Genomic DNA, 18,630 nt, shown 5'->3' with positions numbered 1-18,630 from the left:
GCAAGCAGCTTCCACCCCGACCAGCGTCAGAGGCCGGGATGGGAGGGCCCATAGGACGTCCCCATGCCGCTGTGTGATGCCAAAAGACCCATAGCCGTAGCACACGGCAGCTGAGCAAGGACAAGCCGGCTAGCTTGAAAGATCCCTGTCACGGGTCGCAGTCGACGTAGTTATTCCGTAACGATTCGGGCTCCTACCCGAGGAGCCGAGGACGTACGATTCGAATCAGCAATACAATGGTTTCAAACCAACCGTACGCCACGTCCCACACTCCCCGTCTCAAAGATCTCGACTAGACCGGCCCCCACAGCTTCCAGCAGTACCCAATCGAATGCGAGCCCGTGGAACTCTTTCCATTTCCTTGTCCGCCCCGGCATGACGCCCGCGAACTCACCTCGCGCCCGCTTCGCCAGCGCCGCCTCGCTGCCACTAGTCCCGTCCACAACACCACCATCCCACTTCTCCCGGAGACCCGACTCGGGCATCTCACGGTACGGAGTCTTGCGCAGCAGGTCCGCGATGTGCTCTAGCGACGCCGAGACCAACTTGAGGAACGCGCCGCTCCCGGGCACCGCAATGCTAAACTCACCCGACACTACTGCGGAGGGTGACGAGCCCGCCGCAGTACCCCCCCGCACCCCGGTCCCCCCGGCGGAATGAAGAACCCCCTCCCCACCCACGGCCGCGACCGATCCCGTCGCGGCACGGGCGACCGATTCCAAGCTGAGCTTGGCGTACCTCGCCTCGGGACGGGCATACAACATGAAGCCCCCATTCCCTCCGGACGCACCACCGCCGGCGCCAGCACTGCCGGTTGTACCGGTAGTATTAGTACTAACCGCCGTCAAGAACCCGGCCCTGACCAGGGCATCCACTTCTCTTAGGCCCAACGCAAGCCCGTCCCTGCTACCAACGCTGACCCTTACCGCAGCCGGATGGGATTTCAACCACGCTCTGAAACCCTCCACGTCCGCCTCCCGCAACCCCCAGGGCCCAGCCTTCCTCCCACCACTACTACTCGTAGCACTCGTAGCAAGGCAGGCATCAAACCACTCAGCATCAACCACCATCTCCCCGATCCTCCCGCGGGTGGGGACGGCCACACGCCGCAGTCTGCCGGCCGCGACGAGGGCTGCAATGGCGCGCTCGGCCTCGGCCGGAGAGCGGGCGCCCCGCGTTCCCCACGCGAGCATGGCGGAGTGCAGGTGGGGGAGGGAGACCAAGCTGGGCAGGGCGGCGCGGAAGGCGAGGACGGAGGCCGTCTTTGCCGAGGGGAGCGACGGGGATTGGGGGAGCGGGTCAAACATGGAGGAGAGGATGGCGGTGTGAGTTTGCAGGGTGTCCAATGTCATGGTCCTTGGCGGGTTCAGACTGTCACTAAACTTTGAGTGGAGTGCGGCCGGCGGGAGGAGCCGGGCCGGGCCCAGGTCTTCGAGTTCCCGCTCCTTCCGGCCGGGTTGGCGGATTGGTACCTTGTTGTTGCCGTTGGCCGGTCGTGATGTTGATGAAGAGGAGGAGGAAAAGGAAGAGGGAGACGAAGATGATGGTCGTTTCTTCTTCTTGATGCGGGAGCCGCCGAGGATGGAGTGTAGAGTCATGGTGCTGATGGGGCCTTCTCCGGTGGTGTGTGAGTGTAGGAAATAATTTGCCTTAGTCCCGAGACAGCGCTCCCAAGTAGTACATATTTTGAACAAGGCTGCAGGACTCGTGTAACATCAGCAGGGCGCGATGTCAAAGGCTTTCCTAACACTAGGAACGGCCCCACATCGGGAGGAAACATCGGGAGTATCGCCACCGGCCGGATGCTAATCTTTTATCGGAGAACTTGGTAATCAACTCCCATTAGACGTTGCTCGACGGACCAAACTGATGCCATCACCGAGCCTACATAGGTGGGCAGGTAAAAGGCCCGTAAGATGTCGTGTCCTAGCCAAGTTTGCAGGGCCGCGCACAGCTGAGAGATCAAGGAACGCTGGCAGCAAACGGACCTAAGATGGGAATAGCCGCCGTGAGTCCTGTCGCAATTGTCGTGCTGCTTGTTGCCAAGAATCTCCTGTTTGGAAAGTTAAAAACAGTATCGCCAAGCCTGGGCAGTGGCTGATTGTGGCGGAAGTGGGCCGTGGTTCGCGTCTACCTACTAAACTCCGTACTTACAATTGTAACTGTCTTCCATCATACAAATCATCTTAACTCAACCGCAACTCGGGCTTCACTATCTACTGAATCTTTTTCCTTTCAGTTAGCCGCTAGATTGTCATATCCATGTTAGATTGTACATACTTGGGCTGGAGCCGGATTTCGGAAATCCGTTCATTCTTAGCTCCGGGAGTCGCACTGGTTCCATCTCCAGGGGAGAGATCCTTCCTTCATCATCCAGGACTTGAGGTCAAGATTCCGGTGTTCCAATCCCGCCCTCTACAACCTACAAGGCACAAATTCCTATAATATATAAGGTAGCAGTTCTCAACACCACAAGGATGGCTTTTTCAGTGTTCTCTCTGGCTACATGTAGCTGGCATTTCGCTTCCAAGTGATCTTGGGTTTTGTTCTCCTCAGGACCGAATTTGATTGCCCTTGGACTATCACCATGGGCTTCCTACGCAGCCAACTCATAGAAACGTTGAAGCTGCCTTACCCCAGCACGAGCTATGCCGGCCAGACCATAGTCATTACCGGCAGCAACACAGGCTTGGGAAAGGAAGCCGCGCGCCACTACGCACGCCTGGGCGCGTGCAAAGTGGTTCTGGCCGTCCGCAACCTCGACAAGGGCGAGGCAGCCAAGAAGGACATCCAAACAACGGCCGCCAAGGGGGTCTCGATTGAGGTATGGAAGGTTGACATGGCGAGCTACGCCAGCGTGAGAGCCTTTGCTGCGCGCGTCGAGGCCGAACTGGAACGGGTCGACATCTTCCATGCCAACGCCGGCCTCGTTCGTTCCGAATTCGCCCTGGCCGAGGACAACGAGACTAACATCACCGTCAACTACATCTCGACCTTTTACCTCGTTGCTCTTGTCCTGCCCAAGCTCAAGGCCACCGCCGAGCAGTTCAAGACACTCCCGAGCCTCGTGATTACGAGCTCCGGCGCTCACAGGCACACCGCATTTCCGCAAATGAAGGAGGCCAACATCCTCGCCGCACTCAACGACAAGGACTACGCCGGCGGCAAATACTGGATGGAGCAGTATCCCATCTCCAAGCTGCTGGGCATCTTCGCCGTCCGCAGCATCGCCAAGGAGCATCCCGCAGACACGTACCCGGTAACCATCAACCTCCCCAGCCCCGGGCTTTGCCACTCGGATCTGTCTCGCGAAGCCAAGGGGATGCAGAAGGTCGCCTTTACGCTCATGAAGACGCTGCTGGCGAGATCAACCGAGCAGGGGAGCAGGACGTTGGTCGACGCCGGCGTGCAGGGCGCCAAGTCCCATGGACACTACCTGGAGGACTGCAAGGTCGCCCAGCCGTCCGATGTCGTAACGCAGCACCCAGACGTGCAGGATCGCTTGTGGGCCGAGCTGAAGGCCAAGTTGGAGGCTATTCAGCCTGGTGTGACGGCCAACTTCTAGGGTCATTTGCGTTGAGTAGTCAACTGGACCTTCTTGAGGTCTTACTTGTACCAGTCCTTGTTGTGTTTCTACTGTAGAGAGAGCAGCGATCTCAGGTCCAGAGTCAATCAACCACTTCTTGCTACAGACAGGTGTGCCGTCTGAATTGGCTTCCAACATATACCTGTTGCAGATATCATGATGCAGGACATGGAATCTGCTTGGCACCGGTACACTTGCTCTCTCGTCTGCTGTCCGGTGAAATTCTATATAGCAGTTAGCCAAACGATTGACGCAGAGTGAGTCTCAAAACTTGGGAACAGACACCGCCGTCGTCCACTCGCCGGTCACCAGCGCAGAAGCCCACCCGTCTTCACATACATGTTCAAGCCCACAAACAAGCGCGATACCTTATGACTAAAAAAAACTACGAGGTGTCTACGAACGGCGAGTCCAAATACGGTTGGAACCCGGGGTCCAAGCGGCGGAATTGGAGGCCAGCAGCAGGCCAGCCGACGGCGAGACCGTGGGCAAATGGTTTGGAAGAGGGGGAGGCAGTGAGCGTTGGCCCTCGGTTCCGCCGGGTGATGAGGCTCAAGGGTCCCGGCGGTGATACACAGAACAAACCCTAAGCTCAGGAAACGCAAGGACAAAGGCATCTTCTGTGGAGGGGGGTGGCACCATCGAAAACCCCGCCGTTGAGAACAGCGATCTCAAGCCAGAGTGGACCTTCGTCGAGTTGGGAGGGAGTACTGGTTACTACTATCACTTTGCCACTCCTACCCGTGAGGGGTTCAAAGTAGAAAGGGGGACTTGAATTATATACCCAATGCAGCCATGTAACGAGCACCTGCTTCATATAGATATGCTATACCAACCCTTGGCGGAGATTTATCAACATTCCTGTTTCCTACGACCCTGTGCTACGAAGATGATTAGAACAAGCAACGTCAAAGTCTATGTCATAGACTCGTACCTACGTTACCCGGGGGCTTGACTTAGGAACGTTGATTTGCTTGTCTACCTCATTCAGCCATATACGGAAAGAATTGGGGGAAGCCAGGAAGGGCATCAAGATCGGTTGGCGAAACTACTGTTTACATTCTAATATAGACTCAGGGGTAGAAGCTTCTTCCTTCTGAACCGATTCAGGGGTATAAGCCATTCCGCTCAACATCATCAAAACAAATGCTCGCTGAACACCACCTGGGTATCACACACAACACCCTCCTTACCCGGCCATGGTGAGGGTATACGACGTGATTACTCCCATCCGCTCGCTCGTCAGTTTGAGCGAGATTCGCAGCAGCTCCTGAGCCACATCGGGCTCCTCCTTCTGCAGTCTCTCCCAGTTCTCCTTGTCCATCAGCCACACCACACAGTCCCGCTCCACCACGCACGTCGCCGTCCTGTTCGTCTCGGAGAAGAACGGCAGCTCCCCGCACGTCGTGCCGGCCACGATGCTTTCAAGCAGCCAGCCCTGCGGCAGGTCGTACTCGGCCCTCAGGATGCCCGATTCGAGCAGGTAAAAGCTTTCTGCGCGCTCGCCGCGCCGGAACAGGACCGTGCCCGCCGCGTACTCGCGGCGTTGGAAGTAGCCGACGGCGCGGAACCAAAAGTCCTCGTTCTTGTCGCTCACGTCCCGAAAGATTTGCAACAGCAGCCGGAGAGGTTCCTTGAAACTCTGCCAGCGTGACATGCGCTTCACTTCGACCTGCCCAAGCGACTTACGCGCGGCTTCGCGGAGGAGATTGCGACGAGGGGATGAGCCGAGCATATCCCCTGTTAGCGGATTGACGTCTGGCGACCCTGGAACATCCAAGTTGGCTGCTGAGACGCTATGTGAGCTCTGCGAGTCTTCTAGATCGCTATATAACGTCTTGAGGAGTTCGTTTTCGCAGTACTCGAGAGCAGAGTTGAGGTTGGGCAACAGTTTGACCTCCACGCCATCCTCGCCCAGCCCAACCGCCCGCAGGCTCCGACCGAGGGGCAGTTCCGCTTCAACTCCACTGAGGATAAGCTCAATGTTCTTGCCGTTCAGTAGACGGCTGATCGTCTTGAAGCCCTCTCCTGCTGAGTAGTCGAGACCCGTCACCAACCAGAGATCAAGGATGAGGAACTTGATTGGGTGTCGGCTGAACTCCTCGTCCGTGATAAGAGCCCTGATTTTATCTTCCACGCTAACGATTGTACCGAAAAACAAATAACCCGCGAGCTTAATGATATTGATTTGACGACCAACTTGCTGGAGGTAGTGTTGTTGGGTCGGGTTCCTTCTGACCGTCGAGCCCACCACTTCGCCGGAGTAGCTCGCCCGGACGGCCGAAACTCTTGATGTTTGGACAGTAAGTGAGACGAATGCCAGGATGATTCCCACTCCGATCCCAATGACAAAGTCATAGATCCCCATGATAAGGACGATGGCAATCACCGTCATGTACTCGAGCAGCTTCAGCTTCTTCCGCGGTTGCCACACTGCTTCGAGTAGGAGTTCGAAACCTAGGTCAAAGATGAGGACGCCGACCATCATAACCGGGATGAAGCCAACCAAGGAGGGTCCAACTGTCATGACCAGGAAGGTGAGGATCGCTAGCTCTATGCCGGCCAGTCGGCTGTTGCCCCCTGAGCGCATAAAAAACAGACTGTTGGCGTAGACGAGATAGTTCTGGATGCTACCTGCCAAACCGGAGAGGAAGTTAGAGTACCCGTGCAGCTTTAGTTCATGATCAAGGTTCGCATGATCCTCGCCGGTATTGAGAGCTAGCGCCGGCACATTGATCGGAACGTGCAAAATGCCGAAAAAGGTCAGGGCAAACATGGCCGGAATGCATTGTACGATAGCGCCCCAATCAACTTTGCCAAACTCTGCAAGAGACTCGTCAGCGAATTCAGCAGTTTACCGGCGTAGGAGGTGGCAGTCATACTATACAGTGTGTAGAAGTACCACCAGGGCTCTCCAGCAGGGGGCCCTTCGAAGACCCAGCCTCCATCTCGCAGTCGCTCCGGGTTCAATGAACCTAGAGCAGCAACGATGGCATAGAAAGCTGCGGGAATGGAGAGGATGTATAGAGGGAGCAAGTATTTAGAAGTGATCCTGGATTGACTGTAAAACAAAATGAGTGCCAGCACAAGAGGGATGCTCCAGAGGGGAACCGTGTCGGCCTGAATGAGTCGCTTGAGAGTGTTGATGTCGTAGTTGAGGCTCCCATCCATCCGGGCCGTTACCTCGAATCCTGTTGCAACCAGGAACCATCCAACACCGCCGATGCAACCGATCAATATGTGGCGGGGAATGAAGCCCACAATGTAGCCAAATTTGAACTTTCCCATAAGGTAGAAGACGGTACCCGTGAGCATGGAGCTCAGCGCGTACGAAGTGATCGTAGTGGCAATCACTGCGTCGGGGTCATCTTCTCCAACTATGTCGGTGATGGTGGCAGCCATGCTGTGGAAGAAAGGCACTACTTCGATCTGGAAGGTACAAATCAGTATTCTACGTATCCTCCTTTTAACATTCTGCTGAAACTTACCAACTCCGAGCCAACGCCGCCCTTGAATATACTTCCAAGCGAAAAGGTCAGTTGTGAGACGATGGTGCTGACGTAGAAGATGGATATTCCGGCAGACCCCAAGCCGGCAAAGATCGGGCTCCCAAGGGGAAAGAGAATCATTCCTAGATCCAGTTAGGCCATGGCCAAGGTAGCGAAAGCCGTGACGCTTACCGTATGACAATGCGTCCAGAATATTGAGAAGTAGCCCAACGATGACTGCAGGAAGGCAGGCAATTGGGGCTACGACCAAGTTCCTCCAGAGGGTGTGGCGGTCCCAGTGCTTGGGACTTTCCGCAGACGGGAGAATACTAACCACTCGGACTCCTTTTCTCCGGATTGAGTCGACCGCCCTCCCCAGCCACTTTGTATGGCGTGGGCTCTTCTGACCCTCCACATCATATCCTGTGCCTCCATTGCTGATTCCATAGCTTCCCCTGCTTTCTCGGGATCGAGCAGGTAGCAATGGGGACACTTCGCTCGCTTCGTCTCCCGTATCGCGATGGGCTAGCAAGGGTCGCGGCTCGGGAGTGGACACCCTCACGTCGGATTGGCCGTCATCCTCGCCTTCCTCGACCGAGAAACTATCTTCGTGTATTTGGTCCTCCTTTGGCGGTATGTTGTAAGCCTGGTCAGGCGGTGACCTTCTAAACATCGCGGTGAGCATTGACGGACCGCTCGTAGCTTGGTCATCGGTCTCCTTGGGGGACGGTGGCTCCGATACCTCATCTATAATCTCGGATGCTCTCGCGCGACTAGGGCCCGGACGAACTATCTCTGGAGTGGATAATTCGCGGTCCGGTTTGGATGCTTGGGAGGGAACGGATCGGGGCCGGGATAGGAATGGAGCAGGTCGCCCGTCTCTTTTGGCGGAAAGCAAGTAGCTGGCTAATTCGGCAGTGTCCTCACGGACGGAGCGTGCAGACTGTACGCTATCTAAGGGGGCTGCTGGAGCGGATTAGAACAACTACTTGAAGTCTATTTCGGGAACAGAGACAACCAACCGAGATGATCCCTAACAGAGCCGTGTATAAAGGACCTTAGGGGTTCGCGGTGGCCTGTAGAACCAACCGAGGAGGAAAGGTGCCGCCCTTCACTGTTGGTATTCGGTGGAAGGTGAAGATGGTTAGATGGGCTTGCATGTTCGCCTTCGTGCGCGTCTCCCGAGGAAACGGACGAATGTCTCCTTCCACGCGGAGCGATGCCAGACCCAGGAGAAGCCATGGCGTGAGCCGTGTCAAGCTGCAAGCACCCTCAAGATGAAATCTCTGGTGGGCCAATCGTTAGGATCGTTAGGATCGCATCTTGGTTCCACAAACCCAAAGCCCCAATGCTTGAGATGGTGAAAGCTAGCGCAAAACGAATGGAACAACCAGTGCAGCAGATGATGTGCTTAGGATAAGGGTTGGGCCTAGGCAGTTGGACGCAGACAGCCTATTGTGTGCCCTGCTTTGGCTGAACAACACCAAGTCGATAAGAGTTGGAGAACCATTGCAGCTATGAGCTCGGGACATGTATTGCTAGATCAATCCTATCCGAAGCAACGGCAGAGATAGGGTGATATTTTCGCCTTTGGTTGGCCCCACATAGATTTGATCTACAATCAAGATAACGTTGAGGGCCAACACTGTGACCAAAAGATTTGACCCATAGCTTCTCGCGGCACGAACTAGGTGTCCGAGGGATCTGAAGGTCGCTTATAGGTTGCATCTCGAACAAGCGAACTCTCTCTGACTTTCGGCCGCGTTCGAGCAACTTTGACGGCCTTGCTCAGCCTGGAACATTGAAGCATATGAAAGCTTGGTGGGGGTGAAGAATCAACGTCGTCATCGGAGCCAACTTGAATTGAATGCATGTCACACAGTGTTAATTGTATTTCCAGACGCAGAACAGGGGTTCAACCTCCCGGCCGGAGCGAGTCGTTCCCACCAAGGTATGTACTCCGTATGTAGCTTATCAGTTGCCGTGCCTCGCGCGCCTCGGGCGTGTCTCCCTAACGTTGCTCGGCCTATCCACCTCAAAGGGGTTTCAAACGCTGAGGAACGCTGCAGAAACGCCGATTCCATACAGCTCGTATCTGAAAGCCGGCCGGATTGAATTGACATAGAATCCAAACCGTTGATGTCTTGCAATCCGCTACGGGTGCTTCTCCCGGCCACAGTCCATTCCACTGTGACGACAATGTCTTTCCGCATGGAAAAATGTCTGCAGGGCATGTGAGCTGCAGGTGTGGTTTCTCAACACGCGCGGGTTCGCGCGGCCACAGCCGATGCATGAGGGTAGCTTGGCGCTGGGTTGCAGTGGCTTTCCCAGCTCCGTTCGTGTTCTCAGTCCTCATGACCCCCACCTCGCAACCTTGACAATGGGGCTGGCTTTGTTGTGCCGTGTTGCGGCCCCCCTTTTACCTCGCTCTCTGAACAAAAACGTCGTCCATCGCCATTGTGGTGCGAGATTCCATCAGGATCTCGTCCGGCAGAACGCGCCGTCGGTTCTGAGCATGACTAGCCCCCAGCGCCGTAGGGGTCACCTAACTGCCATAAGAGCTCCAACCAAGCCATAGCTGTTAGGGCTTGCACCTCGCAAGGTTCTCACTTCTGCAGTAGTCTGCAGATGGTCTGAGCAAAGATGGGCTCGTCCATGTTACCGGTGCTAAGCAGCTTTCACCCAAGCTTCTGAAGGTAGCCTTGCGCAATCAGGCGTTCCACATCGCCTTGCCGGACGTAGAATTGGCTATTCTTGGTCAAGTTGATAGCGCTGGAACCAAGATTAGCTTTGGGGTAATGTGGATGCGAAGAATCTCGAAAACTCTGAACTGTAGCCTACCCATATTCAGTCTGAATTTCGCCAGCATCCTTCAGCACCCGGACATCAATGAACAGATCCCTCGGGGGCTCGAGGCTTCCTGTCAAGTCTATGTCTGTCCATTGACCCTTGTACGCAGCCAGCAGATCTCCATACTGCCGGAAATAGTCTTCTTCCTGGGGGCTGAGACTGCTGGCTTCCCCAGCATCGGCGATAGGCGCACCGTTTGTCCCGCCGGCTTGCTGTCCAGCAAGCTCGAGGATGTCGGTCCCGTTCCAGGCCAGCTCCTCCAGCTTGTCAGTACGGGTCCGATGGTAGGCAAGGAGGCAGCGCTTGTTCCTTCGCATGGACAAGTGGTTCACTAGCAGCGTGCATGCCGTGGCTTGGTCCGCCGTCGGATCAAATGAGCCTTGGAATGGCTCGAGCAAGCTCGCCACGTCCTTGTCCAGATCGCGCACCTCTCTTGTCGCGGCGCGGACAAGCTCGGTCTGGTACGGTGGTAGATGTGCCAAACCCTGTGTCCGTTTGGCGTGTTGGACCTGTAAAAGGTGTTTGTTAGTGGTTCATACCCAACTGATACAGTTTGGGTGATGAGATGTTCACAGACTAGCTTGTTGCCCAAATCCCCGTACATGGGCATCTTTGCGAATCAGGAACTGATTACGGGATACACGGTTTGCCTGATCACACCAGAAGTTGCGATGCGTAATTCAATAACGATCCGCGGCTTCTAAGCGTTAGATTCAAGGCCTGCCTTGATTCTCAAGAAGCGAAGGAGTGCAAGTTCGCGGCGCGTCAGGTCACGGCTTGCAGGACCAATTGCAGTGGACGGGCCAAGGTCCCCACTTCCACTACACCAAGCTGACAGCAGGAGGATTGACAGCAAAGTCTGAGGCAATACAACCAGACCGGGACGCCGTAGTACTACGTATATATATGCATTCGACGTATTTGGATGGATACATCTGACTATTAGAGCTGTTGAATTCTGTCTTTCACAAGCAAGAGTTGAAGGCGTCCTGAGATCCCGCCAATTAAGGGGCATGCTTTCCATGATTTGGAGTGTTTCCTATATCTCCTACGAATGAAAACAGTGCGTGTGAGGTGTGCTGCCTGTGTCTTCCCGGGTGCGGGCACGACTTGCACTTTGTGGGACTCAATGTTGCCTGCGGAAGTTCGAATCCTATCATAACGCTCCTTTCATCGCAACAAAGGTTGCTTTGGCAGTTATTATGGAATACCCGCGCTCAATAAAGAGGTCCTTCAAGTTGCAGGACTAGAAGGTGACGTAGGAAGAGAGGTTGACTTTGTCATCACATGCAGAGACAGCAAAGGGACTTGAGGTGGATGTGGAAAGTATATTCTCTTCGCCTTCTCGATACATCTCCTGACGGCAATACCTAACTTTGAGGAAAGAGGTCAGCGCAAGTTTCGATGAATAAATTCCACTCAAACAAGTTCAAAACTCAAGGGTTCAGAACGCATTGTCATGCTGGGTTGTGTCGTCATCTGCAGGTCTTGAGGCTGCTTGGTAACACGGACCAATATGGATCATCAGGGAGAAAACGAGACGAAGGCCAGGGCAACAGATGAAAGAAAGCTTACCTCAGTGTCTGAGTGCTGAGGACAAATTGATTTCTAGGCCACAGATCATAAAGAACCCATCGAGTTTATCTCAACTAACAAAGAGTTCGCCTCTCCGAGCCTCGATGATGGGAGGTAGAGGAAAGAAAAAAGATTTGGTTGACGCTTCCAAAAGTCAACAAAAATTGCACGAAACGGAGACCCACTTCAAGTGGTTAAAACTTAAAGGCTTAAGCCGCTTACAGCCACAAACTCCCTTAAAGCTCCCTATCGTTATCGATAAGATAAGATAATCCTTTCCTACCTTAAGCGGGTCTGGTTTAGAAACTCCGAGAGCTTTCGTCGGAGCTCCATTCATATTCCCAAGGGCTTTCCACCGCCGGGCGACTCGATTCTGATCGCCACGTTGCTGTCACTAGTTAGGTTACTTTAAGGTGGGAAATGCAACTTTCACGATCCTGACAATTGTCGACGTTGAGCTTGCTTTCATTGCAGTGAGAGATGCAACCAGGCTATTAAATAAATGCAGGCGAGAGCACAATACATTTCAACCGCCTCTCGGCGGCTCGTAGCGGCTTCTAGGGGTGCGTTGCGACAGCGTCAAATTCCTCGAGCTATCAGCTTCGCCGCTCCGCGCACGGCGGCTCTATCCGGCTCGCCGCACTCGCTTCCTACCGTACAGGCCCGAGCATATTCCAATGGCAGACCACACCCCCCGGGTGGCACCCATCGCATGAATCTCGGAGGTGAACCAGAGAAACCGGCATTAGAACAATATGGCATCGACTTGACAGCGAAAGCGAAGGAGGGCAAGCTGGATCCTGTCATTGGCAGGTCGGCCGAGATCCAGCGCACGATACAGATCCTCTCGCGCAGGACGAAGAACAACCCTGTTCTCATCGGAAGCGCTGGTGTTGGTAAGACGGCTGTGCTAGAAGGGCTGGCGCTGGAGATTGTACGCGGCGCCGTTCCGGAAAGCATCAAAAATAAGAGGGTCATCAGCTTAGATCTCGGGTCTCTCATCGCCGGCGCGAAGTTTAGGGGCGATTTCGAGGAGCGTCTGAAGAAAGTGCTGAGCGAAGTCCAACAAGCGAATGGCGAAGTCATCCTCTTCATCGACGAGCTCCATACACTTCTTGGCCTAGGGAAGGCTGAGGGATCCATCGACGCATCAAACCTCCTCAAGCCCGCGCTAGCTCGAGGAGAGCTGCAATGCTGCGGCGCCACCACGCTCGCCGAGTACCGGCAGATTGAGAAGGACGTCGCTTTGGCCAGACGATTCCAGCCAATCCTAGTCAGCGAACCGACTGTACAAGACACCATCAGTATTCTTCGCGGCATCAAGGACAAATATGAGGTCCATCACGGCGTCCGCATCACCGATGGGGCGCTGGTTGCCGCCGCGACATATTCCAACCGCTACATTACCGACCGTTTCCTCCCCGATAAGGCGATCGATCTGATGGACGAGGCGGCAAGCTCGCTAAGACTGCAACAAGAAAGCAAACCGGAAGATATTCTCCGCCTCGATCAGAAGATCATGACCATTCAGATAGAGCTGGAGAGTCTGCGGAAAGAGAAGGATGTCGCGAGTAAGGAACGGCGCGAGAAGCTTGAGGCCGATCTGAAGAAGTGCCAAGAAGAAGTGAAGGTTCTGACGGAAAAATGGGAAAAGGAGAAGGCGGAGATCGATGCGATCAAGCAGGCTCAAGCAGAGCTTGACCGGGCCCGGATCGAATTAGATCGGGCCCAGAGAGAGGGCAACTTTGCCAAGGCATCCGAGCTAAGGTTCGGCATCATCCCGAACCTGGAGCAGAAGCTCCCAAAGGATGGTGAGCGGGCAGTGACCGAAGGCACCTTGATCCATGACTCGGTAACAGCCGACGATATCGCCAACGTGGTCTCGAGAGTCACCGGAATCCCGGTGTCAAAACTGACGAGCGGGCACACGGAGCGGCTCATACATATGGAGGACATTTTACGGCAATCCGTTCGTGGCCAGGACGAAGCACTCAAGGCAGTTGCCGACGCCGTGAGGATGCAGAGAGCCGGTCTCAGCGGCGAGAACCGGCCACTGGCATCCTTCTTCTTCCTCGGACCCACTGGTGTCGGAAAGACGGAGCTCTGCAAGAAGCTCGCTGGCTTTCTCTTTTCCACCGAGTCCGCCGTTGTTCGCTTTGATATGAGCGAGTTCCAGGAGAAGCACACCATTTCCCGCCTTATCGGTGCTCCTTCTGGCTATGTCGGCTACGAAGATGCGGGTCAGTTGACCGAGGCGGTCCGGCGCAAACCCTACGCGGTCCTTCTATTTGACGAATTCGAAAAGGCGCATCGCGACATCTCAGCGCTGTTGCTCCAGGTCCTGGACGAGGGCTATCTGACCGATGCGCAAGGACACAAGGTCGACTTCAAAAACACCATCATCGTTCTGACATCGAACCTGGGCGCCGATATCCTTGTCGGGGCCGATCCGATCCACCCATACAAGGAGACACCGGACGGAGACATCCATCCCGACATCAAGAAGGCGGTCATGGACGTCGTCTCGTCGCAGTATCCGCCGGAATTCCTCAACAGGATTGACTCGTTCATCATCTTCAAGCGCCTCTCTCTCCAGGCGCTTCGGGGCATTGTCGACATCCGTCTCGGGGAACTCCAAGAGCGTCTGAACGACCGCCGCATTACCCTTACGGTGCCCGACGAGGTCCGGGAGTGGCTGGCTGAGAGAGGATACGATCCCAAGTTTGGTGCCCGTCCGCTGAACCGCCTGATCACAACCGAGATTGGCAATGCCCTTGCGGACAAGATTATCCGCGGCGAGGTCAAGTCGGGAGATGTCGCTGTTGTCGGGATCAAGGAAGACCGGACTGGTTTGATGATACAGAGCCAACCAAGCGGTGGGCAATAGACGGGAGTAGGGGGCGGTTAGCCCTTGTGTTCGATCAAGTAAGATGAATTGTTTCAGTAATGTAAAACGGATATATGTATCACTAGGAGCGTTCATGATTACCGCTTTCTTTCAACTATGATAAGGGACGATCACCACTTCATTGTATTGTACAATACAGGCGAACGGGTTGTTCATAGGGTATATAGCATTTACGAAGTCAATGTCAAAATACATGATAAGAACCGGACGTAACCCACATACCAAATGTACAAGTTTTTCGGAAACAGTCCCTTCAGAATACGATACCTACCATGCCGAACGGTTGCGGACATTATATGTGTGGTGATGTTCATATTTCTCTACTTGGGCTTTCTCTTTGCGGGTATGTACCCTCCTTGTCAGTTTCCAGCTTGATCCAGCTTGAATACGAAGCACTTGAGAGATGATGTGGAACAAGAGTCCAACTAGATGCCTCCAATGCTGTCTATGCGTCGCTAGTAGATATAGCCTCGTATAGTATACCTATAGGTAGGCAGCCGTTCCTGCATAGATGCCTAGGTTTGAAGTTGTGACTAATGGACTGACTCTTGCCTTCGGTATGTGGCCACTCGAGCCACTCCAAGAGGATCCATTCGCGTACCTTACCGTACTCCGTAGATATCGAAGAGATCATTGCCAGGAAAGTTTACTGGAGAGAGCAGACAAGGAAAAAACTTGAGGATTGGTAAAATTATCAACTTGTGTTTACAGCCTTCACTCCTATCGCCCTCCCAGAAAAACCGTTGCACGCCTGTTTGGTTCTCGCCAACAAACCCCTTCTCTCCTTTAGCCTTCTCTCGAGCAAAAAGACACAGGACGAACCAATGAAATTGGCCGGGTTCCAGGGAAGCAGTAAGATGAACTGATGTCTCTCTCCTGACGATGTATCAAATTGTACAAGATCCCAACCCAGTGTGCCTCCTCGTCCCGAGAGTGACCTAAGTTTAGAACGAGCGTCGGCCAGCCTCTCCTGCTACTTCTTCTCATCATGCGCGTCGTTCACGGTGCAGGCATCAACCGTAAAAATTTTTCATGGGCTAGTCGACTGATTGCCTAACAGATACCTGATAGGGGCGCAATCGAACCATGCTTGGCCGGTGGAAGGGAGGTTTCGATCCCCAGTGTTCCGCTGTCGCTTTAGTTGTTCTTCTTGATTTCCGTAGCCAGCCAATCCAGACCCTCAAACAGACCGTCACCAGAAGTAGCGCAGGTGGATTGGATGTACTGCGAGGAGGTCAGAGCTTGCGAATATACGATAGAGAACAAACGGGCCATCTTACCCAGGTGCGTTGCCGCAGGCTGTGAAGGCCAAGCTTGTCTGTGATCTCGGCGACGCTCATGGCGTTCTGCCGACAAAATTGTATCAGTAACCAGCGTCATAGAGACCAAGGATGGCAGACTCACCGGCAGATCCTGCTTGTTGGCGAAGACCAAGAGAAGGGCATCCCTCAGCTCGTCCTCGTTGAGCATGCGCTGGAGCTCCTCGCGTGCCTCAGGCACACGGTCACGATCGTTGCTGTCGACGACAAAGATGATACCCTGCGTGTTCTGGAAGTAATGTCTCCACAGAGGCCGAATCTTGTCCTGACCGCCAACATCCCACACGGTGAATTGGATGTTGCGATACTCGACAGTCTCGACGTTGAAACCTGGAAAATACAGCGTCAGATACCTTGACCGTCCTGTATCGGAGGGGTGGTGGATCTTAACAGGGGGCGTACCGATGGTCGGGATCGTCGTGACGACTTCACCCAGCTTGAGCTTGTAGAGGATGGTGGTCTTGCCCGCAGCGTCGAGACCAACCATCAAAATTCGCATCTCCTTCTGCTTCATGAGCAGGGAGAGCCAGCTCCACACCTTGGATCCTCCTATACCCATCTTGGCGGTTGATGAAGACTGAAGTGGAAAGACGGACTAGGTTTGATGGATCTGTTGAAGTGACTTGTAAGCAGATGAGCGATAAGCCGCGGCGCACTCGTGACAAGGACTAAGCCTGCCAAACGTTTTGTTCTGATCCCTTGTGTAATACGGACACAAAGAAAGTCGCAATCGCGAGGCGATGGGTTTAAAAGCTGCCGACTGGGGTAGTCTGAGGAGGACAGATATGCGCAGTTCTGTCGAACGAGAAGCGGACAGAATGAGGCCTTAGGGAATGCCAGGCTGCTTCGTACGCACAAAACAGGACCGCGAGCAGCAGCCAGTAACGTGACGGGGGCGTAGGCGGATTGGACAGCAGCCCGCTTTTTCTGCTGGACTCGGAGGCGCGCAAGTTGCGTATTTGGGTCTTTATTGGGTGTGTGGGGGGGGAAGCAGTCAAGAAAGCGGGCGGCAGGCCGAGGCAGAAGGCCGAAGCCGTGATCCACTGGGGCGGGTGTCAACGGAGAAAGAAACTTACTATTCCGGGAGAACCCAAGAAGCGAACGAGATGGCGGCGCGGCTAAATACCGTCAAGAATGGTGCTGGATATGAAGTTACGATGGCGGTGTGGAAGGGAAGTCTTTCGGGGGCGACTGGATTTTGAAAGTTGTTCTTGGGCCGGGCTGAGCCAGGCCAGGGAAGGCAGCCGTTGGGGCGGTTTCCAGGAGAATAAAGGGACCGTGCACTGCTACCTCGACGACACCTTTATCGCCAGGCATTGACACTGCGAGCCGCCCCGCGCCACCTGTACTGGGCCTGTACTGGAATGGTGTTGGACCGTGCCACTAACGGTTCCTTAACATATCTCTTACAGTGGCCCACACTAGGGTGTTAGCAGTCAAATAACGTAGCCTGGGCCTCAGTCCCTTGTCTGCAGCCGAGTCCACGATACGCCTAACGCTCACTAGCGCCAAATCGCCAAGGTGTCCTTGGATGCCCTTGAATCCTGGTGCAGCTCCCGACTGCGGTAACGGACAGGTATTGCAACACAGGTCAAGATCTTCACGCGACCACGCTCTCGAAGACGACAAGCCGCCATGTTCGTCCACTCGGCCGCGAGGCTGCTGCTCTCAGCAGGCCTGTTACTTGGCTCAGCAATAGCACACAACATCCAGCTCCCTGCCCACGGGCGGGAATGCTTCCATGAGCAGCTGCATCGCGACGACAAGATGACGGTCTCGTTCCAGGTTGGCGACCGGGAGTTTGGCAGTGCTGGCAACCTCGAAATTGACTTTTGGGTATGGATGAGCCGATTCCCAATACCACTTCCTTTCTGTTCCTTGTTGCTAACCCTTTTCAAAACTAGATCACCAACCCGATGGGCCAGTACGAGTTCAACGAAAAGTCGGTATCCAACGGCGACTATTCCTTCGACGCCAAGCACGACGGCAAGTACGTGTACTGCTTTGGCAACGAGCACTGGGGCGCCTCGTCCAAGGAGGTTTCGTTCAACGTGCACGGCGTCGTGTACGTGTCCGAGGCCGAGGCGCCGCAGGACCCGCTCGAGTTTGAGGTGCGCCGGCTGTCCGAGATGCTCGAGCGGGTGAAGGACGAGCAGAGCTACATTGTGGTGCGCGAGCGCACCCACCGCAACACGGCCGAGAGCACCAACAGCAGGGTCAAGTGGTGGAACCTGTTCGTGATTGGCGTCGTCATTGGCGAGAGCGTGTTCCAGGTCTGGTGGCTGCGGAGGTTCTTTGAGGTATGCCGGCCAGACCAGCTTTTGTGATTCCCAGCCAGGGAACAACAGATTGAGCAACGCTGACGCACTTACCCGGTTCTAGGTCAAGCGAGTCGTATAAGGCCAATGCCTATCTCGCATTATTCTTTTTGCATTACTTATGGAAGATGATATCCCTGTTTGGTGTAGGGTACACGGATGTGGAGCGATGAAAATGGGCCGGCTATTCCTATGTGGCGTATTGAATGAGCATGTCCCTACACTCCATATGCTGAGTTTGCCGGCCTGTTAGGGCCAACACTATAGAGGCAAATGGCGGGAGATTTGACGCTGCAAAGACTGTGGACTACGATAGTTTATGAAACAATCGTGGCCCGCGGAAAGGTTTGGGAATGTCCAGTACAATAAGCATGCTATGTATATGAAGCGTCTACAATCATTTCCATTCTACCTTCTTCCTCGCGGATATAAGCCGATCAACACATCTCTGACGATTCATTATCGTTCTTCGGGATACCATACCATAATACCATGTGATCATCATGCGACTATATCATGATTTCCATACCCAAAGAGTACCTTGAACGCCGAACTAAAGCGCGGAGACAGCAAGAGAGACAAACCC

The 18,630-nt window shown here is 54.4% G+C and overlaps 7 protein-coding genes across 7 annotated transcripts; 3 read left to right on the top strand and 4 right to left on the bottom strand.

Annotated features, from left to right (window-relative positions):
• Positions 1-242: 242 nt before the first annotated feature.
• N656DRAFT_710582 (uncharacterized protein) lies at positions 243-764 on the bottom strand (the record flags this gene model as incomplete). Its single annotated transcript, XM_064811686.1, has 1 exon — positions 243-764. One exon carries the CDS (start codon positions 762-764, stop codon positions 243-245), a length of 522 nt encoding a protein of 173 aa, XP_064669549.1.
• A 1,823-nt stretch (positions 765-2,587) lies between these two features.
• On the top strand, positions 2,588-3,565 carry N656DRAFT_710826 (NAD(P)-binding protein; the record flags this gene model as incomplete). The annotated part of the gene is made up of 1 exon (XM_064811703.1): positions 2,588-3,565. The coding sequence occupies one exon, from the start codon at positions 2,588-2,590 to the stop codon at positions 3,563-3,565; it is 978 nt and encodes a 325-aa protein (XP_064669548.1).
• Positions 3,566-4,775: 1,210 nt separating this feature from the next.
• On the bottom strand, positions 4,776-8,316 carry N656DRAFT_710560 (uncharacterized protein; the record flags this gene model as incomplete). The annotated part of the gene is made up of 5 exons (XM_064811684.1): positions 4,776-6,409; positions 6,469-7,015; positions 7,075-7,217; positions 7,267-8,037; positions 8,097-8,316. The coding sequence occupies 5 exons, from the start codon at positions 8,314-8,316 to the stop codon at positions 4,776-4,778; spliced, it is 3,315 nt and encodes a 1,104-aa protein (XP_064669547.1).
• Positions 8,317-9,752: 1,436 nt separating this feature from the next.
• On the bottom strand, positions 9,753-10,534 carry N656DRAFT_711014 (GINS complex, Psf1 component; the record flags this gene model as incomplete). Its single annotated transcript, XM_064811719.1, has 3 exons — positions 9,753-9,846; positions 9,916-10,433; positions 10,502-10,534. The coding sequence occupies 3 exons, from the start codon at positions 10,532-10,534 to the stop codon at positions 9,753-9,755; spliced, it is 645 nt and encodes a 214-aa protein (XP_064669546.1).
• Positions 10,535-12,001: 1,467 nt separating this feature from the next.
• N656DRAFT_710953 (P-loop containing nucleoside triphosphate hydrolase protein) lies at positions 12,002-14,386 on the top strand (the record flags this gene model as incomplete). The annotated part of the gene is made up of 1 exon (XM_064811712.1): positions 12,002-14,386. The coding sequence occupies one exon, from the start codon at positions 12,002-12,004 to the stop codon at positions 14,384-14,386; it is 2,385 nt and encodes a 794-aa protein (XP_064669545.1).
• An 881-nt stretch (positions 14,387-15,267) lies between these two features.
• Positions 15,268-16,532, bottom strand: N656DRAFT_133348 (ARF/SAR superfamily). The gene is made up of 5 exons (XM_064808594.1): positions 16,390-16,532; positions 16,129-16,336; positions 15,812-16,056; positions 15,688-15,753; positions 15,268-15,631 (listed from the first exon to the last, which is right to left on the bottom strand). Exons 2-5 carry the CDS (start codon positions 16,283-16,285, stop codon positions 15,545-15,547), a joined length of 555 nt encoding a protein of 184 aa, XP_064669544.1. The 5' UTR covers positions 16,286-16,336; positions 16,390-16,532; the 3' UTR covers positions 15,268-15,544.
• Positions 16,533-16,998: 466 nt separating this feature from the next.
• N656DRAFT_780112 (uncharacterized protein) lies at positions 16,999-18,494 on the top strand. Its single transcript, XM_064815320.1, has 3 exons — positions 16,999-17,562; positions 17,631-18,026; positions 18,109-18,494. Exons 1-3 carry the CDS (start codon positions 17,362-17,364, stop codon positions 18,124-18,126), a joined length of 615 nt encoding a protein of 204 aa, XP_064669543.1. The 5' UTR covers positions 16,999-17,361; the 3' UTR covers positions 18,127-18,494.
• Positions 18,495-18,630: the final 136 nt, after the last annotated feature.

This window comes from Canariomyces notabilis, assembly GCF_033297395.1.
Source record: "Canariomyces notabilis strain CBS 508.74 unplaced genomic scaffold N656scaffold_13, whole genome shotgun sequence".
In the NCBI taxonomy this organism is placed as follows: Eukaryota; Fungi; Ascomycota; class Sordariomycetes; order Sordariales; family Chaetomiaceae; genus Canariomyces; species Canariomyces notabilis.
The sequence above is the reverse complement of the archived record's forward strand: the minus strand, read 5'-3'. Positions and strand labels throughout refer to the sequence as shown.